General features: G+C 44.0%; 3 protein-coding genes across 7 annotated transcripts in view; 2 read left to right on the top strand and 1 right to left on the bottom strand.

Moving 5' to 3' along the window:
• The first annotated feature begins 421 nt into the window (after nt 1-421).
• On the top strand, nt 422-4,041 carry LOC308112326 (uncharacterized protein). Its single transcript, XM_080467771.1, has 4 exons — nt 422-771; nt 1,067-1,206; nt 1,295-1,382; nt 2,439-4,041. The coding sequence occupies exons 1-4, from the start codon at nt 528-530 to the stop codon at nt 3,410-3,412; spliced, it is 1,446 nt and encodes a 481-aa protein (XP_080323897.1). The 5' UTR covers nt 422-527; the 3' UTR covers nt 3,413-4,041.
• Nucleotides 4,042-5,226: 1,185 nt separating this feature from the next.
• LOC308112333 (E3 ubiquitin-protein ligase RNF135-like) lies at nt 5,227-8,667 on the top strand. Its single transcript, XM_080467783.1, has 7 exons — nt 5,227-5,683; nt 6,324-6,641; nt 6,904-6,996; nt 7,091-7,175; nt 7,261-7,350; nt 7,945-7,989; nt 8,073-8,667. Exons 1-7 carry the CDS (start codon nt 5,429-5,431, stop codon nt 8,600-8,602), a joined length of 1,416 nt encoding a protein of 471 aa, XP_080323909.1. The 5' UTR covers nt 5,227-5,428; the 3' UTR covers nt 8,603-8,667.
• A 406-nt stretch (nt 8,668-9,073) lies between these two features.
• Nucleotides 9,074-17,503, bottom strand: part of tox4a (TOX high mobility group box family member 4 a) — a 9,816-nt gene continuing 1,386 nt past the window's right edge. For 2 of the 5 annotated variants that reach the window (XM_080467624.1, XM_080467623.1), the window contains 8 exons: nt 14,988-15,053; nt 13,810-14,100; nt 13,463-13,708; nt 11,913-12,242; nt 11,727-11,807; nt 10,964-11,647; nt 9,868-10,010; nt 9,074-9,784 (listed from right to left, as the gene is read on the bottom strand). In XM_080467624.1, the coding sequence (XP_080323750.1) occupies nt 9,727-9,784; nt 9,868-10,010; nt 10,964-11,647; nt 11,727-11,807; nt 11,913-12,242; nt 13,463-13,708; nt 13,810-14,100; nt 14,988-15,053 (1,899 nt within the window). In that variant the 3' untranslated portion in view covers nt 9,074-9,726. Of the gene's footprint in view, nt 9,785-9,867; nt 10,011-10,963; nt 11,648-11,726; nt 11,808-11,912; nt 12,243-13,462; nt 13,709-13,809; nt 14,101-14,987; nt 15,054-15,125; nt 15,591-15,925; nt 16,004-17,503 lie in introns of those variants that run through there. The other 3 variants (XM_080467622.1, XM_080467620.1, XM_080467621.1) reach the window with 3 other exon arrangements.

The raw sequence follows: 17,503 nt of genomic DNA, 5'->3' as shown, positions 1-17,503 counted from the left end.
GTTATGGGTAAAACTGACCGTTGAAATACCCTTCAGAACAGGGGTGTCAAACACATTTTAATTCAGGGGTCACATTTATTATGAGTGAGTCAGCCTGGTGAGATATCGCAATAACAAGCTTTAAAGTTAAATTGTCATGTTTTTCTTTGTTTTGCTGCAGAAATACTCTGAATATATGCTTTATAAAAATGTCCAAGCCTTATGCTGTCAGAAATCCCTCTGGATTATAAGTTGTCCACTTTCAGGTATTTTTATGAGTTACATGAGGTTGGGTTTTTGTTTGTTTGTTTGTTTCTGGGTTTTGGGCTTTATACACCCTTCATTGGAAGAAAACCGGAAGTGTCTGTCCGGGCTTCTCGTCTCGAAGCCCCCCGGTGAAGAGGCTTCTCGTGGCTTCACCGCGCATGCGCCCATCCTCTAGCCTCTGCCCATGTGGTTGTAGTTGGTAAATAAAGATTGTGGCGCCTCCAGTTCTCTAGTAAGCGTGCGTTTCATTTTCATTTAAATTTGTTTCGGGAGCAGCCAGCATGTCGGCGGGCGTCGTGACTCTCCAGGCTCAGGTGGAGTCGGTGCTGGGGGAGCTGGTGAAGGCGGCCACGGTGGAGTTGACCAAACTGTTCGAGAGCAGATACCAAGCCTCGACCGGGGCTGCAGCTGCAGGCCGCACGGAGGCAGAAGGCTCCGAGACGCCCTGCAGGTCGCCCGGGGACACCAAGCGTAGCATCGGTGTGCAAGTGGATGCAGACATGTATCCGCTGGTGGCGTTTCCAGGTTTGTGTTGTTTCTGCTTCAAATGCTGCAGCTTCTTCATCGAGTCCACGGCTATGGCTGCAGGACTCACACTTATTGTGTCTTTCCCTCCATAGTTGCATGGACGTATGCAACAAGTTTCGTGACATTTTTTCCCCCACTAATTTGATGCATGATATTCGTGAAGGTACTTCTCGCTCGGGATTTTTGACTGAACAATTGCTGGAGGCTATTTAACCCTTGCACTGCGGGGGGAGTTCAGCATTCAGGAATGCATGCGCGACTTGTTTTGAAACCCTCCCCCATCCCCCCACAGAGCTCCCTCTCCTCTCAGATGCGACCTGTTTGGAAGATTGCAGGCAAGTTGCACTGGAGGGACACACTGCCCCATCAGGAATTTCGCTGGCTGAAGTTAATGAGCATGCAGACCCCCACTGGTTACCTACAATGGAACAGGTCTGTCGGGACTTTATACTGCCATGGTGTCTGCCCCCCGCCCCCCCAAAGCCTCTGCAGACAATAAAATCCTTTCTGTTCTCTTCAGATTGTGGCAGAGACTCTGGATATGGTAGAATTCAGAATCCTTGACATGGAGTCTGACATTGACACTCAATCAGAAGTTGATTTACATGGTAAGAGCTGAATCACACGCAGATCGTTTGGACAAGATTGTACAATCTAGAAGAAGTTACTATTTAAGATTTGCATCAGGCTGCATCAAATCAAGAGGTCCTGTATGTCTATTCTACGGAGCAGGAGCCTTCGAACGATAAAACCGTGGAATTTGCACATTGTAGTCCAGGTCAAACAGTCTGATGCTGCATTTCACCGTAACCCTGTGTTTCAGTTTTGTTTGTTTGAGTTGGCAGGAATCTGGTTATTTAGGAGTTTGTTTTATAATTTCATCCTCTCATAATAAAAAAGATATTGTGTTATCACAAGTCTGCTGTCTTCATGCATTCTGGTAGAAGCTCAACTTTCCAATGACTATGAAAACAACATTTACAGATTAACGTCTTCAGACTAAACAAAACTCAGCTCAGAGGACTCAAACAGTATTAAACAGCATGATGCAATCATTCTTGTTGGCATTATATTCCAATATGTTTGAGGGTGGATTTTAAGGTCCTAATAATTACATTATGGACTGTCAATGAACTTTGAGATTTTGTTGCAATCTAATCTGGTGTAATCTGATTTTACACCTCTGTGAATTTTGAGATCATTGGCCAGTCAGGAGCCTTTCTGTCTGATTCCTAAAGACTAGTGTTTTTTTGCTTTTTGTACCTTACTAGACAACTGACTTCAAAAGTTACTGGGAATTATCATCAATTTATTTTAAATTCATTTATTTCATGTCCGTGATACTTTAATTGTTTCTCTGTATTGTTTGAAATTTGTTGTAATCTAATATTTACTCACACCTATACACCATAGAAAGGTCTAACATCTGTTCCAGATTCTCTCTGATGGCAGTTATTGTTACTTTTATGTAAAAGGTCAGTTTTAACAGTATTTTTCACCATATCACGAGTCTCAGTTGTGAATCATTAAATGAATTGCAATGGAAGCTTCCTAGAATAATTCTTCAGAGTGAGCAAAGCTCAGCTCTCCACATCTACCAGTTTGAGATTTTCTGTAAAACAGTGACTGCAGAGTGATGACCTGTATTGTTTCGTCTTTTGCAGCGGATAAACAACCCAAAACAGAGACGGCGTGTGAACCTCAACTGAACCCACCAGACGAACAGGAGACTCTTGTGGTCCAGCCAGATATGAATCAGCCCAAATGTGAGGGGGAGGTTACCTTTGTTTGCCCGTCGATCCTTAAGCTGGACTCTCCTGAGCACACGCATGACGGTTCAGAGAAACGGGTTAAGACCGAGCCTGAACAAGCCTGTGCCAGCACCGCCAAGGGTGCTGCGTACAGTCCATCCCCGGCAGATGGAGCTGCGACTCCTGCACGGAGAGCGTGGGAGCAGCATCAGAAGAATCACCTTCAGATCAAAGTGGAACCCCCCTCTTATGACACAAAGCTGGGGGTTCCCTGTACAGTACCGCTGGTCGATGTCGTCCTGTCCAGGCCGAAGTCAGTCGCACGGAGTCAGAGCGAAGCTGCTGAAGCTCACACTGTTTACCAGAAAAGGGGTTTGCAGATACCCAGAGACCTCCGCATCCATCAGGGCCCTCACACGGGTCATCGTCTCTGCTGTTACACAAACTGTGGAAATGGATTATGGCGTCTCGTAGAGGGCGTTACCCACTCCCGTGATGGACACGCCTGCAGCGTCTGTGGGAAAACGTTCAAGCGGAGGAAGGTCCTTCGTAGACATCAGCGCTTTCACAGTGGAGAAAAGCCGTACTCCTGTAAAGTGTGCTCCAAGACCTTCGCCCTGAGAAAAAGCCTCCGCCGCCACTTGAGGTTCCACACGGGGGAAAGGCCACACACCTGCTCACAGTGCGGCAAAAGCTTCCGTCTGCGAGACAATCTGAAGGCGCATCTGCGGTTTCACACGGGAGAAAAGCCCTTCAACTGCTCCGTGTGTGGCAAGAACTTCAGGATCATGAGGAATCTGGAGACACATAATCTGAGTCAGTGTGACGCTTTTATTCCTTCATTCCGGACGATTGCTGGGATGCCAAAGTTAAAAACCAGTGTCTAAGTTTCAAAGAATGTACCTCTGTCTACCTCATATTAAAAACACTGAATCACTCTTGCATTCAACTGTCATGCAGAAGGTTTTCAAAGCCAAGAGTTAAACAAGTGAAGCTATAAAGACACTCTATTTGTTTTTTTCCTTTTTTTAAAATATATCTAAAGCCATATCAAATTAGTTTTGTAATGATAGGGAGGCTGTTGACCTTGTATTAAAGTGCTCATGTATCATATGTTTTTTCTTTTATGTCTACATTTGTACCATTTCATCTTTGTGGACCAGTATTGGGACTGAAACAGTTGACGCTGCTTTCTTGCACTGGACTTTCTGAAAACCACTGTTATCTGTCTGCAGAGATCTTGCAGAGTTGGTCAGGTATCTATGCTGCTTTTAGGTTGTCGTGATGTAAAACCAGCAATGTAAGGCTTGTTTTTTTACCTACATGTTGCCCATGAGCAAGAGTTCTATTCTTGGTATGACTGGTGAATGTCTGGAGACATTGCTCTCCATAAACTGAATGTGCAAAGAGTTTCTACACTGACAAGTTTACATGAGATAAACAGTTATGTACGTTTTTACTCTTTTATACTGTAAATTCCATTTTCAACGGTTGTATTAAAAACATTTGACTCTTGAAAGTACGTGTGGATTAACTACCCAACCTGACCAAAGTTAAGGGTGTTCATAAAGGACTCATTAAACGGTAATAAGTTATATATTTTACAATAAGATGTATTAAGAAAAACAAGTGCGAATTAGTTAGTTTATTTTCCTTTCAGTTTAATCTCGACATTCTTTCACTTTCAAAATTGTCAAATTATGTATGTGAGTAGCAAACATTACAATATCTGAGTATATATTAGAATAAACGTTCTGCTGTTTCTGCTTCTCAGTCTAGAGCCACCGGATTTAAACCGTTCACGCATTGACATCAGCTACAACCCTACATTTTTGGATTATGTATATATATTTGTAAGTATGTATTGGGACAAAACATTCGATAACTGTTGACAGGCTTTTGCAACAACAAACGTGATCAAATCACAGACATCCCCCCAAATAGTGTCTAGCAGTGTCCAATACAGGATGAATCCAGGCTTTCATGTTGAGGCTAAATTCTCATCCTCCCAACTTACTCATCCAATCTTCTATTGTCTGATTTTGGTGAGCCTGTGTGAATTGCAGCTCCGGCTTTACTGTTGACAGATGACAGGATTGTACTCTTCTGCTGCTGGAGCCCATCAGTCTGACATATCATTGTGCAGTCAGGGATTTTCTTCTGTATATCTTGGTCGTAACAAGTGGCTCTTTTAGTTACTGTGGCTTTTCTACCATCTCGAGCCAGTCTGTTCAATCTCCTCTGACCTCTGGCATCCACAAAGTATTTTGGCTCAAAAAACTGTTACTTAGGGTATTTTTTTAATCTTTTTTTTTTTTTTTTTTTTTTTTATCTTTCTTGGATCATTCCCTGTAAACCGTGAAAATAGTTCTGTGTAAATATCCCAGTTGATCAGCAGACAGTAAAATACTCAGAAGACGATTATGATTAAGCTGTTTAAGTATATTATACATTCATCACACATTTCATCTAATTTCACACAGTTTTCTGAATTTGCAAATATGTTAAGTGGAACATTTAGTCAACATTCATATCTCGTTACTGCTTTGAGCCATTTGACTTATTTTCGAGATCCCTGTTGTTCCCCCGGAGGCCAGGATAACATGAATCTGCTGCCTTGATGAGACAAACACCGATTTTTATTCGGTAGATTTGAAAATAATGTTTAACGCGAGCCCTCCTAAGCCCCGCCCACCCGGAAGTACAATTTTAGTTTCACTTCTGGCAGCGTAAAGTGAGGAAGAAAACGATCAATCCTCTTAATCACTTTTAGTTTTTATAGTGAACTATATATGCTATTTCCACACCGACAGTCTTGTGCCGGAACGCATGAGTTGTTGAAGAAGTGTTCACTTATATGAAGTGTCCGCTGCGCGGCTGGAGACTGACCGAGGGACCCCAGAATGGAGGAGGAGACCACCTGGCTAGAAGAAATGCTCAGGTGCCCCGTGTGCCACGACATCCTCACGGATCCTCGCCAGCTGCCCTGTGGACACAGCATGTGTATGAGCTGCGTGGAAAAGCTGCTGGATCACTCCTCCGAGGCCCCGCTGCGCTGCCCCGACTGCCGGACGGACTTCGGGCGGTTGGTAGGTCTGCAGCGGAGCTACACGCTGAGCAGCATCGCGGAGGACTTCAGGCTGAACCACAAGACCAAGGTCCTCCAAATAACACTGTTCATATCTCACATATCTTCTTGTGTGCTTTACAGTGAGAATGCCAATGAGTATCTATGTGCGTTTCTGCCTTTCTGCTGTTTTCAAGCTTTTTGTTTTTTGATTGTTAACTTTTTGTGAGGGGGGGAAAGAACACGACTTATAGAAACAAGTACAGAATCCAACAATCTGCATCACTGAATTTGTAGTACATTGAAATAGATTCGAATTAAGAAAAAGGGTTTGTGAGAAAACAGCATATGTATGAAGATTTCATATCAAAAACCTAATATATATATCTATATATAGATATATATCCAACTTTCAACCATAAATTGCCACATGGTGTGACATTAAGTGTGGAAAGACTGTTAGAAGACCAGGGGTGCAATGTAATTCAAACTCTGTGAGTTGGGCCTCATTGTACCAAACTTTGATCATCCTTGGGTGACTCATCAATGATAGATTACGCCTGTCTGTCTCTCACTCGACCTGTCGAGGGGTAAATTTTTCCTTTTAGGTATCTGCTGTTTGCTCTCGACTCCACCAAACAGCCTTAACTTGGATTTACTGCGGATGAGACTATAGACGAATGCTTAATTACAGATCAAATCCATCCTCTGTGTGTGATTTTTCTGTGCAGGAAAACCAGAGGAGGAGTGTGTACTGTGACTACTGCCCGGACGGAGTCACACTGGCCAGTAAAACGTGTCTGAAGTGCGAGGTGTCGCTGTGCAAAGAGCATGTGAAGGACCACCTCGAGCTGCCGGTGTTTACGGGGCATCCTTTAGTCAAGCCTCTCGGTGACCTCACAGAGAGGAGGTGCCGGCAGCACGAGGACCAGGTGCTGAGATACTACTGCACCTCCTCAAGACGCTACGTCTGTAACATCTGTGCCCTGGAGAGCAAACAGCTCAACGCGGCCGCCGACGCCTCCACCGTCCTGCGGAGGCAGCTCACTGTAAGCTGAATAAAACTGAGCCGAGATCGAAATATGAACTAAAAAAAAAAAAAAAAAAAGCAGAGATGTTTACTTACTGTTACGATAAGAAGACCCCCCCCCCCCCCCCCCCCCCCACAGTGGACCCAGATGTTTGACACTGCTGTAGTGCAAAAAGCTAGTGATTCACACATTCATGTTCTCTCCTTCACAGTCTACTTCAGACAAAACGAGGATACTATCCAGGAATGTAAAGTGGTATTTTGTGTGTGTTTTTCAAAAGGAATATATGGACCAGCACTTTGAAATGCTGCACGGACAAGTTACAGATTTCACAGCGTCCTTAAGAAAACTGCAAGATGACATTCAGCATGACGTGAGCCTTGCTTCCTAAGTCCTCACTCTTGTGATAGGTTAACAGTTTGATTTAACAGCTTTCAAGGTTTAATATGTTTTTTCCCTGAATGCAGAAACTAAGGATGAACCCAGCCGACTCGCGCCTCAATGGCGTCACGGTGGTCCTGCTCTTTCTTTGGTTCATCGTTATATACTACGGTAGGACAATTTGTTCACTGTGATTTGTTGTTTTTAAAAGCAGTGTGCATAACCCACTGACCTTTGCCTTGTTGTTTCTAACCAGCCTACAATTTCTCGGTGGAAAACCAGACGCTAACAGAAGCACTGAAGAAACAGCAGAACGACAGATCTCCTTTTTATCCTCCTGCCAAAGGTAAGAAGGTGGGCTTCTAATCTCTGCTGCTTCCTGTTTGCATGCTGACAGTAAAAACATCTGATTTAAAGGCCCTTCTTATTAAAAAAAAATAAAAAATTTAAAATGAGGGGGCATTATTACATTTTTTTCATTTAGAAATTAATTAAATTTCTTGCTTGAAACTGTGATACAAGTCATTTCATGATCTAATTCATTACTAATGATCATTCTGGTGTATCCATGTGGATATAGTGTAACAACAATAATAATAGTCACGTAAGTGCAGAATACAACCACTACCAAAAAAAGGTTCAAGATGCCTTACAAGGCATCTTCTCATCAATGAAGTTAAAAATTCCATTTTAGTTTTGACTTTAGTGGTTCAGTACAGTTTAGAATCTGAATCTTATTACTTTTACTTCGGCAAAGTACTTCAATAGGTATTCTGATTGATTTAAGGAAGAATGGTTAGTACTTTTAGCAAAGTTTGTGAACACTGGCCTGGTGCTAGTATGTAATCTCCAGGTGGAAAGAGGAAATGTTTGTAAATCTGCAGTTTCTTTGTCATTCAAAAGTATAAACGTCTTCTTCTTTTTTTAAACTCTTATTCAGAACACCTGTTGAAGCAACTGCACAACCTACCAGAAGAGGATCAAGGTACAAAATGGCACCAGAGTCTTTGTTAAATACATTATAAATGCGAGTAGCAACCACCTATAAATGGTCATTGATCTTTTCAGGAACCGTGCCGTTGGACTTGGATACAACCCGTTGTTCTCTCGGGGTCTCCGCTGACCTCCAAACAGAGAGCGTGGAACCCAAGCAGGATTATCTCCAGAGTAAGAGGTGCACTGATGATGCCCGACAGGTCCTCTCCTCACAGTGCTTCTCCTCTGGCGCCCATGTCTGGGAGGTGGAAGCTGAGGGCCGCTGGGACATCTCCGTCTTCTCCAAGAGCGTCCAGGGAAAGGGCAAGGACAGCAGCACCTGTGGAACCAACTCGGAGTCCTGGAGCCTAAAACACAACGGCAAAGGCAGCCTGTCTGCCTACCACAATAAAACACAAACTCTTCTGGCTGCAACTCTGAACAGCAGCCGAATAGCAGTGGTAGTTAACTTTGAGGAAGGCCGCATCGTATTTAGTGCCGTGGATTTCACCGTGACACAGTTGCACGAGTTCAAGGCCGAGCTGACGCAGCCTGTGTGTTTGAATGTGGGAGTTCACGTCGGAGACGCACACAGTAGAGCCTCTATTGTCAGAACTGCTTGATTGATCGTAGCGTATTCAGCAAATACTACATCAAATCTGTTTGATATATTAAAGCACTCAAGCCAAAACATGACTCATGGATATCTGTCTCATGAATTGACATTTAACAACTTGCACTGAAGTTCAAAGTATATTATGGATCTTACTTACTGAGCTCATCAGAACTGTTCAGTGTTTGTTTTTGATAAGAAAATCAGGGATCAAAAGCCTAAATATCTTTAATCTTTGAGCAGTTTTCAGTCTGCCTTCTGCATTCATCTTTCCTGAAGTCAGTAAATCTTTGTCATCCTGAGAAAAATCAAATCTTCATTGTTTTGTAAATACTCAGTGATAATAGGTGCTAAAACAGTGAAGGGGTGTTTAATGGAGGCCAATGTAATGTTATTAGGAAGAGCTCGTTTCTAAAGAAATTCCCTTTTCCTCAGGAGAGACGCCTTTCCTTCCAATTCAAAAGAGAAAAAAGACAAAGTTAACGTTTGTCAATTTATTAGGAAAACATGACATTTGAACTCATCTGAATCAAATGTTTTACAAAACATGAAGGCAATAATGAGCTGAGAAGGCCTCGAAACTGGCAGCATTGAGTCGTGATACAAACTTTTCTAAATCAAACCAGAAGCAGATTGTTATAAGTTGTGATCAACTGAAAAATAAAGCATGACTATGAAAGCATCATGTACAAATACAGCGAGTACTGTGCAATACTTTCTATTGTAACAAAACAAAAGTTCAGATATTAATCTTTGTTCCTTTTAGGCTTTTTTTATCCAATATTAAAAAATAAATAATTCTTAACTGGAGAAAATGTATTTGTCAGGACCTTGTTTCACACTCATCTAGCTGCCTGTCAGTCCCTTGACGTGTGTCTAAATGCTCATATACTAAAACATGACGCTACACAATTATACACACGCTACCAGCTTCATGTAGATTTGCTGTGCTTTGTGCAGTCTTAGTAACATTTACAGTTTTTGTTGTGGTTTTTTTTTGTCTGGGGGAAAAACTGTCAAACCAAGAGTTTATTGTTCAGAACCGAGAAACTTTACAACACCGTCTTTCTACAGTAGCAATCAAAGCTGGTGGTATTTAGAAATCCTGATGAGTGGATCAGCTGCAGGGGCCTTTTACTTCACCGTCGCCATGTTCTGATTCCTGATGGAGCACCAGGCCTTAAAAACATCACTAAAAAAAGAACAAGACAAATCATGATCAAGAATTTCCTCTAACATTTTCTATAGAAAGGACTATTCCGCATGTGTACAGACCTGCAGTGACTGGCCACACACTCGTTGCTGCAGTATTCTCGGTCCCAGTCTTCACTCTCCACCGCCGGGTTGTTGCAGCCGGCCCTCAGACACATACTCTTCCTCGTAGAGACACCACTGTGGCCATTCCTGTCCATGTCATGCTGCAAGAGGAGCAACGTTCAGAAAGTCAGTGCATCAATGGTGATAATACGACACCAGCATCATTCTCTTCATTCCTACGACACACTTAAAAGTGCAAATATGAAACTAGAACGAGACGAAAGACTCATATTGAGGGCTTTCTTTGTTTGGAAATAAAAACTGGTTATAACTTCATCATGTATCAAACAGCTCATCTTGAGTCTATTTGCATGGAAGGAGCTGTACTTTACAAAGGAACCATCATCTGAAGGAGGTAATGTATTAAGGCCAGAGCAGGAAAAACATTCACTGTTTTCTTTTTCACATTTTCAGTGGAAGTCACAGTGTGTGTTATGAGTGCATGGATCCGGTGTGTGTTTTGAGGCTTCAGACGTGGATACGGGGCTCAATAGAAACAGATGGTGAGGCCTTGGAACGAGGTCACAGAGCAACATGTGTTTGGTTTGTGTGTGTTGGATTTGGTAGTTTGAAGTAGGCTGCTTCACAGTGAGCCGCAATCAGTCAGAATTTGTTTTGGTGCATTTGTTGATTGGCCGTTAGTGTTTTGCTCCATTTAAAGGGACTTCCTCACTGATTTCTGATTCTTACAGAGTTTGATTTAAGAATCAAACCTTGATCATTTAATCTGTCATTCACCCATCTTGTAGGAAGGAATCCGGGGCAAAACATTTCAGAAAGAATCCAAATATTATCAATATTAATAATAATATTAATCACAATGTTTGGTCTCAATACGCCATCAGATTGTGTAAAGCTCCTCATGAAAGTGGCCAAAACACTCTGATTGTTTATAAGGCCTTCCACCTCACGGCAGCATGTTGTCGTTTTGAAGCTGCATGTTTAAGAATTACAATTTCGGGAACAAATCTTTAAAAACGTTAATTTTTAAGACTTTATCTGTGTAACTATCAGGCTGGTCAGTCACTGTAGAATAATAAACGGGATCATTTACCTCCTCAGAAGGAATCACTTCAGTGACAACATCCTCGTCTGGATTCCCTGTAGTAACTTGCACAGAAACAATAGATGCGGACGAATTGGCAGTGGATGATGCGTTGGCTGTATTGGAGACGATGACGGGCAGGGCGTCTTGACCCTGAATGGAGGCGGGAACTATTTTGATCTGGAGTGGCGGTGGAGGTGTGGCAGTGACAGACATGGGGAGGCCTGACAGAGTGCTCCCCTCGCGGGGTTTGGCCTGTAAAGGCGGGGGTGTCGGGGCCATCTGCTGGAGCCGCGGCGGAGGAGGCGCGTTCTGCATCTGCTGCAGTGGAGGTGGCTGACGTGAAGCGCCTGCAACCACGAGGGTGGGTTGCAAGGCTCTGATGCCGCCGCCTGGCAACACGGTCACCACCTGCCCCCCTCCCTGAAGGAGGTGCTTCGGGATGATGAGCTTAGTGATGGTCTGAGCTGGAGGGGGTGCGGCCGCAATGGGGGTGGGAACTTTGTTTGCTCCTGTGCGGGAGCGTGTGGTCATCTCGGGAACGTCCAGGATGATGTTGGAGGCACAAATGTTGGTGATGGTGTTTTCTTCCATGTTGCTGTTCGCTGAGCGGATGACCTGGTGAGCAGGAGGGGTCGGGCTGACATCAGCAGTAGGTGGTGAAGGGGAGGTGTCCATCTCCTCAATGGCGGGCTGCGACAAGGCCAAGTTGAGATTAGAAGAGTTGAATGAAACTGACCAAAATGCTTCTCTTTGAAGGTCATGGTGTTACCTGTGAGAGCTGATTGGCTCTGTAAGCTGCAAGTGCTTTCAAATACTCCTTTTTGGCCATTTCTGTCTTTCTTTTATACACCTAAAGGACACAAAGAAAAAAACACGGTTGTATTTGGATTATTTCTCATGTTTTCAAATCATTAAAAAGCTATTATAGGGCAGGGCTAAAACTATAAACTCGTACCTGCTTCTGTTCTTCAGCCAGGCTGTCCCACATGGAGGCCACGATCTTTGAAACTTCCCCAAAAGAGGCATTGGGGTTCTGACCTTTAATGGCAGCCTGCGTGTCTCGGAAGAACAAAGCATAGGCTGAAACTGGCTTCTGTGGCTCATTGGGATCTTTCTTCTTCCGTCCTTTCTTTGCAGCCACTGCGGCGGCCAATGACGCAGGCTTCCCCCCGCTTCTTCTTACTGTGGCCGAGGACATGGAAGACAGGGGGGCTGGGTGGGAGGAAATGTGGGAGAAGACGGAGGTAGAGGAGAGAGACATGGGGGAGTCGACCAACACGCTCCTCTGAGGAAGGGGAGAGAAGGCAGAGAGGGATGCAAATGTACACATTAGCTGAAGGATCTAAAACAGGGGGCTTCTCCACCAGAAAGAACTAGGTGCTCGTTCGGAGCCAGGGCCAGATTTAGCACCAGTTCTTTGTCTTTCCACCACCAAAGCCCCGGCCTATCAGGGGCTAAACGGGTGCTGAGCTGGCCCCACACCGTTGCTGGGCCAGAGCGGGGGCCAGACACGTAATCAGCTGGAGGCGAAGTTATTGCTACCTACGAGGCAGAAGAGACGCTGAACCAGCATTCTGAAATCAACAGCGTACACGGAGCCCCGGAGTCGTCATAGAGAAAAAAACAAACAAATAATAACGTGTGGGAACGATATAATAAGTCGCCCCCTCAAGTTAATAATGCGAGGGAACAAGATCATTTAATCTGAGGTCGCGGAGCTGTCGTGCTGCAGAGCTCCTGCTCTGCCCTGTCAACTGCGTCGGATGTATAATTTAGAAGCAGTTTTCCATTGTTGTTTTTTATCGTAACATCAATCTAACTAACTTCACTTCCATGTCTCGCGTTATGACCGCAGGCTGAGGTCTGCATGCGGGCTGCGTTGCGCTCCGCTGACGCCCCACTATCTTCTACCGAATGGAACTTCGTTAAAATGAAGCAATGATTTTGGTTCATCAGCAACTAAAAAACAAACTACATACTACTGTAAATGAAAGCTTGGATTTTTCTAGCCATAAAATGAGCCTTTTAATGGCGCTTCATGTGAAAGAGGACTTTGATCAGCGTAGTGTTTACGTAGGTAGCCATTGGAAATGGCTTTAGAGCTGCGTTCTATCATTCCACACCTCCATTCCTCTCTGATGTTGAAGCATTTGATTCAGACACATCTAGAAATAAAGCGAAAGGAGCAAACATTCACAATGTAATGCCATTTTTCAATGGCCACTCCGGGGCTCCGGACAAAACCACCACAATCAGCACAAAGCCAGATAACGAGCCACGCATTGCAATCAGGAGTGTTGAAGCAGGGAGACATGGAAAACATGCAGGGCTGCGGCCCTCCAGGAACTGAGTCGGAGACCCCCGTTTTAGGTGGAAAAGCCCCAACAGTGAATCAAACGGCAAAACATAGACGAAGGCAAGACAAAGGATGAACGAAATAAGCCGACATATAAAGCCGAAATTACCCATTATCAATCACATATCAATAACATGCAATAACCTCACCTTAAAGTCATCCATGTCTTCATCCTGCAGGGAACCAGCCGGAGACGGAGTTGCAGACAGCGGCTGCTCTGGTGCTTCGGAATGATGTCCCATGTTGTCACCAGCGAGACCCAGAGCCAGCTCCGTCTGGTTGATCGTCGAGAGCTGAGTGGTTCCCAGGAGACCGTGGCCGATGTCACCAAGCTGAACGTCGATGGCCATGGGGGATGAACTGCTGAAATGGGAACCACCCGAGTTTCCCAGTTCCTGTCGGTGGAAAAAACAAAACACAAACATCGCTTGAATACATTATTGTGTACAATAGTAAGTTCCTAATCACACCACACAGTGCTGGGTGTGACACTTACAAGTGCAGAGGAGCTGAGTAACGCTCCCCCTCCAGCCTGGCCCATCGGGCCCAGGTTCAGCTGCTCCAGCCCTTGAGAGCCAGAGTTTACAAAGGTGGAGGCAAACGAAGGGTCATTGGCTTCTACCACCAGGTTGCTGACAAGGCTCCGGGAGCCAGAAGATCCCTCGGTACCATCTGAGAGCTCAAAGTGGGACACAGCATCCCCGATGCTCAAAGCTGGATCCGGATCCAGAGAGATGGGCGGTATCTCAAAAACCTCATCGCCAAGGCTGGGAGTATGGAAGGTCTGCTGTAAGTGACAGGGAGCAAAGAGTCAGGGCCTAACACACACACACACACACACACACACACACACACACACACACACACACACACACACACACACACACACACACACACACACACACACACACACACACACACACACACACACACACACACACACACACACACACACACACACACACACACACACACAACACACAAAATTCATTTCACTTGTAACCATTCCAAGCACTTCATTATTGCCTTTATAGTATTGTGATGTTTTTTGTGGCATTTGTTGCTGTAGGTGTTGTATAATTGTTGTGTGACTTGAAGCAGCTCCTGGAGAAGCACCTTAAATTTCTTTACATTCTTAACTGTAGTCAGGAAGAGATTGATCCATCTGTGACATCAAAAATATGCACCTCAGGTTAACTCGTAACAAACAATTGAGAGTGAGCCTCTTCATATACGTTATAGACACTTTTACATAGACTTACTCACACCACACAGTCATACAACAATGGCAGTGGCTGTCATGTGAGGTGCCTAAACACCATCAAGGGCAAATTGGGGGGGGGGGGGGGGGGGGGTCTTTGGATGATAAAATAAAGTTCTGATGATCTCAATTGTGTTCAAACCTTTTAATCCCTAACAGTTGAAGCAAATGATTGAACCACCAGATAATGAGGAGTAGAAGTGTCACCTGGCTACACATTCAAATCAAACAAAAGCAGAAGTTTTAGGCTGCAAAACAACGACTTGCTGAATTAGTGTGTCGGATCTGATCGATGTGAGAGAGCTACCTGGAGTCTGATCTGCAACAGAGGGCCATGCACACCTGGTTTCCGCCTCTGCAGACTTCAGTTTGAGCTGGGTGGCTAAAATCTCCCCTATTCAGGTAAAACTCACCTCTGCAGACAGAAAAGGGTGTCCAGCCCCGCTGATGGTCAGGTAGCTATCACTGCCCTCCGAGAACTGAAACAGACCACAAGCATTGAACAAACTGAAGTGTGAGTGCTGGATTGTAAACAGAGCTGTATCGATCACCTTGCTTTCCTCGGAGTAGCCACCATAACCCCGAGAGTCCAAAAACTCCGAATCAACATTCTGAGCGCAACCATCCGAGAGCTCGGAGTAAAAATTAAGGTCCATCTTGAGCCAGCTTTTTATCGCAGCGCGTGCTTTGATAAAATCGTTTTAAAATCTCCTTCTTTTGTCCATTTAGGACACAAACCCCACATGTTAACTGACGCTGCTAACGGTTAGCACGCTAATCACAGCCGGTTAGCACAACGGTCAAAGAGGCGATGCTAATCGACGTTCACTTTGGAAGACCGGGGCAGAGCCGGGCATAGCGGTGAACGGAGGTCGAAGACCCCCGAATAACACGCAAGTAGACGAAATACAATGTGGTGTGCGCCCACTGGCCAAAGTTTAATGGCGACACAAAACAAACCCATTCATTCACTGACGGCACTGTTAGCACACTACCCTGAGCTGCGTTCACGGCCTGTCGGAAAAATGGAAGTCAGGACTACGATTCCTTATTTTAGTGAACTGCAAGACATTTTTAAGATGCCAAAGAAAATAAATCTAAATAAAGAGATTAACATACATACATAAGTGAAATTAGGGTTTAAATGACAGGGATTGTTAATTGTTCTGGCCTGTTGAGACAGCCAGAGATGGGATGTACTATTTTCCGCTTACACCTGAAGGCTACAATAACCATGACGACACTTGAAAAACTTTTCACGGGAATAAAAAAAAAAAAAATAATAATAATAAAATAAACCACTTGTCTGTCGTCCTAGTTCCCTTTTAGTAAGTCTGTTTTTCTGACTCACCTGAACCTTATGCAACAAACCGCTGCTGTGCCACAAGGCCAAGACCTGACTTGTCATGTCGGTCTACATGACACACATGGCAGAGAACTTATGACACGCTCCTGGATCAAGTACTTCCAAAGTGGTCAAGTGTGTAAGATAGATCTAGGGCCCTGCTAACCGCACCGCCTGGGCCAAATGTCAAGTCTCTGATTTGCAATGAGAGTATACGTCAAGCTTCTACCCCGTGGGGTGGATGTATCTTGGGCTTTCCCTTCTCTCCAAGTTCTTCTGGTGTCCCCTTTTACAATGGAATCCAGCCAGTGCCCTATGTCAGCCAATTGTAATTAAGGTCCCAGAATATTGTTTTTCCTAACGCAAACCCACGATGCAGAACTGTGTCTGGACTCTGCAGGACAGCCGTGCAGTGAATTTGTGAGCTCCGATGTCTCAATTCACCTCAGTTCACAGGAACCACCCCACATTTGACATTAAAAACAACTCTGTCCCTGTGTCCTTTTTACTTCTTCTTTTGTATCCTTCTCTTCTTTATATCACTTGAGGCGAGTCCCTGACTCCCCAGGGTCCCAGACCTTTCCCATTCCAAACGCATAAAGTCAGGGCCGGAGTGGGACTCATTCTAAGCCTTGGAGTTTCACACCTCAGACCGGCCCACTTTAGATCACGACCTATTAAAATCATGTAATTCTAATCTTAAAAATGTGAAGTCCATAGTGCTATTCTGTAAAGCCTTGTAATTCAGTGTATGTTTCGAAAATATTTCCATTTCATTGCAAGTAAGGGTTGCTTCATAATGAAAATTTAGTTCAACACAACTGCACCACCAGTATACAATACATCTGGGGTTTTTTTTTTATAATTTCAGAATCTATATTTCAAATAAGTGTTAACAGATCTCCAAACCTTAAAAATGAAACAAAAACATAAAATATTAGAGTCATAATATAGAATGAAAAAAAATTACTTTCTTATTACACTATCATATGTTTTTCAAAAAAACATGAGCAACCCTAAAACATTAATCATCTCTGAGCAGTGCACTGGTCTCTGCCACTTTGTATTACGACAATATCATTTTCCAAAGACATGAGGATTTCTTCCTCAGTGCACATGAGCATGAATGCCTCAAGTTTCTTCTGGTCAAAGTCTGTTTATAATGTTCACACACACTTCCATAGTGACGGGATCAATCCCCTCATCACCACTGGCTCTGCCTCTCACACTACATCACTTTTTAAAAATGCTCTAAACTCTCAACACAAATCTCCCCCTTTTTACAAAGTTCAGGTCAGTTTCATTAATGTAGTGCTGAATCATCTACCATCTCAGGGCATTTCTCATATGGAGCAGGTCTACATCCTACTCTTCATTATATTGAATATAATAATATGATCTATCCTGTGATCAGTCCTTCCTGCTTGGTGCTGCCAGATCTGGTTTCTGAGGAACCAAAAGAGAAAGTTTCCCAGTTATGTGGCGTTGCATCATACTATTTTTCAAATTCTATAATTTCATGTTATATGCCACAAAGCCACACAATTCATTGGTTTGATAATTAAACTGAACAGTGGTTTGGAG

This window comes from Lipophrys pholis (genome assembly GCF_963383615.2).
Source record: "Lipophrys pholis genome assembly, chromosome: 1".
NCBI classification, from domain to species: domain Eukaryota; kingdom Metazoa; phylum Chordata; class Actinopteri; order Blenniiformes; family Blenniidae; genus Lipophrys; species Lipophrys pholis.
The sequence above is the reverse complement of the archived record's forward strand: the minus strand, read 5'-3'. Positions and strand labels throughout refer to the sequence as shown.

Excerpts from the sequence above, each read along its gene's own strand:
- LOC308112326 (XM_080467771.1), top strand. The coding sequence starts at position 528 with ATGTCGGCGGGCGTCGTGACTCTCCAGGCTCAGGTGGAGTCGGTGCTG. Across the intron at positions 772-1,066 it reads TCCGCTGGTGGCGTTTCCAG|AGCTCCCTCTCCTCTCAGAT; the intron begins GTTTGTGTTGTT and ends ATCCCCCCACAG. Across the intron at positions 1,207-1,294 it reads GGTTACCTACAATGGAACAG|ATTGTGGCAGAGACTCTGGA; the intron begins GTCTGTCGGGAC and ends TGTTCTCTTCAG.
- LOC308112333 (XM_080467783.1), top strand. The coding sequence starts at position 5,429 with ATGGAGGAGGAGACCACCTGGCTAGAAGAAATGCTCAGGTGCCCCGTG. Across the intron at positions 6,642-6,903 it reads TCCTGCGGAGGCAGCTCACT|GAATATATGGACCAGCACTT; the intron begins GTAAGCTGAATA and ends GTTTTTCAAAAG. Across the intron at positions 7,176-7,260 it reads GTTCATCGTTATATACTACG|CCTACAATTTCTCGGTGGAA; the intron begins GTAGGACAATTT and ends GTTTCTAACCAG.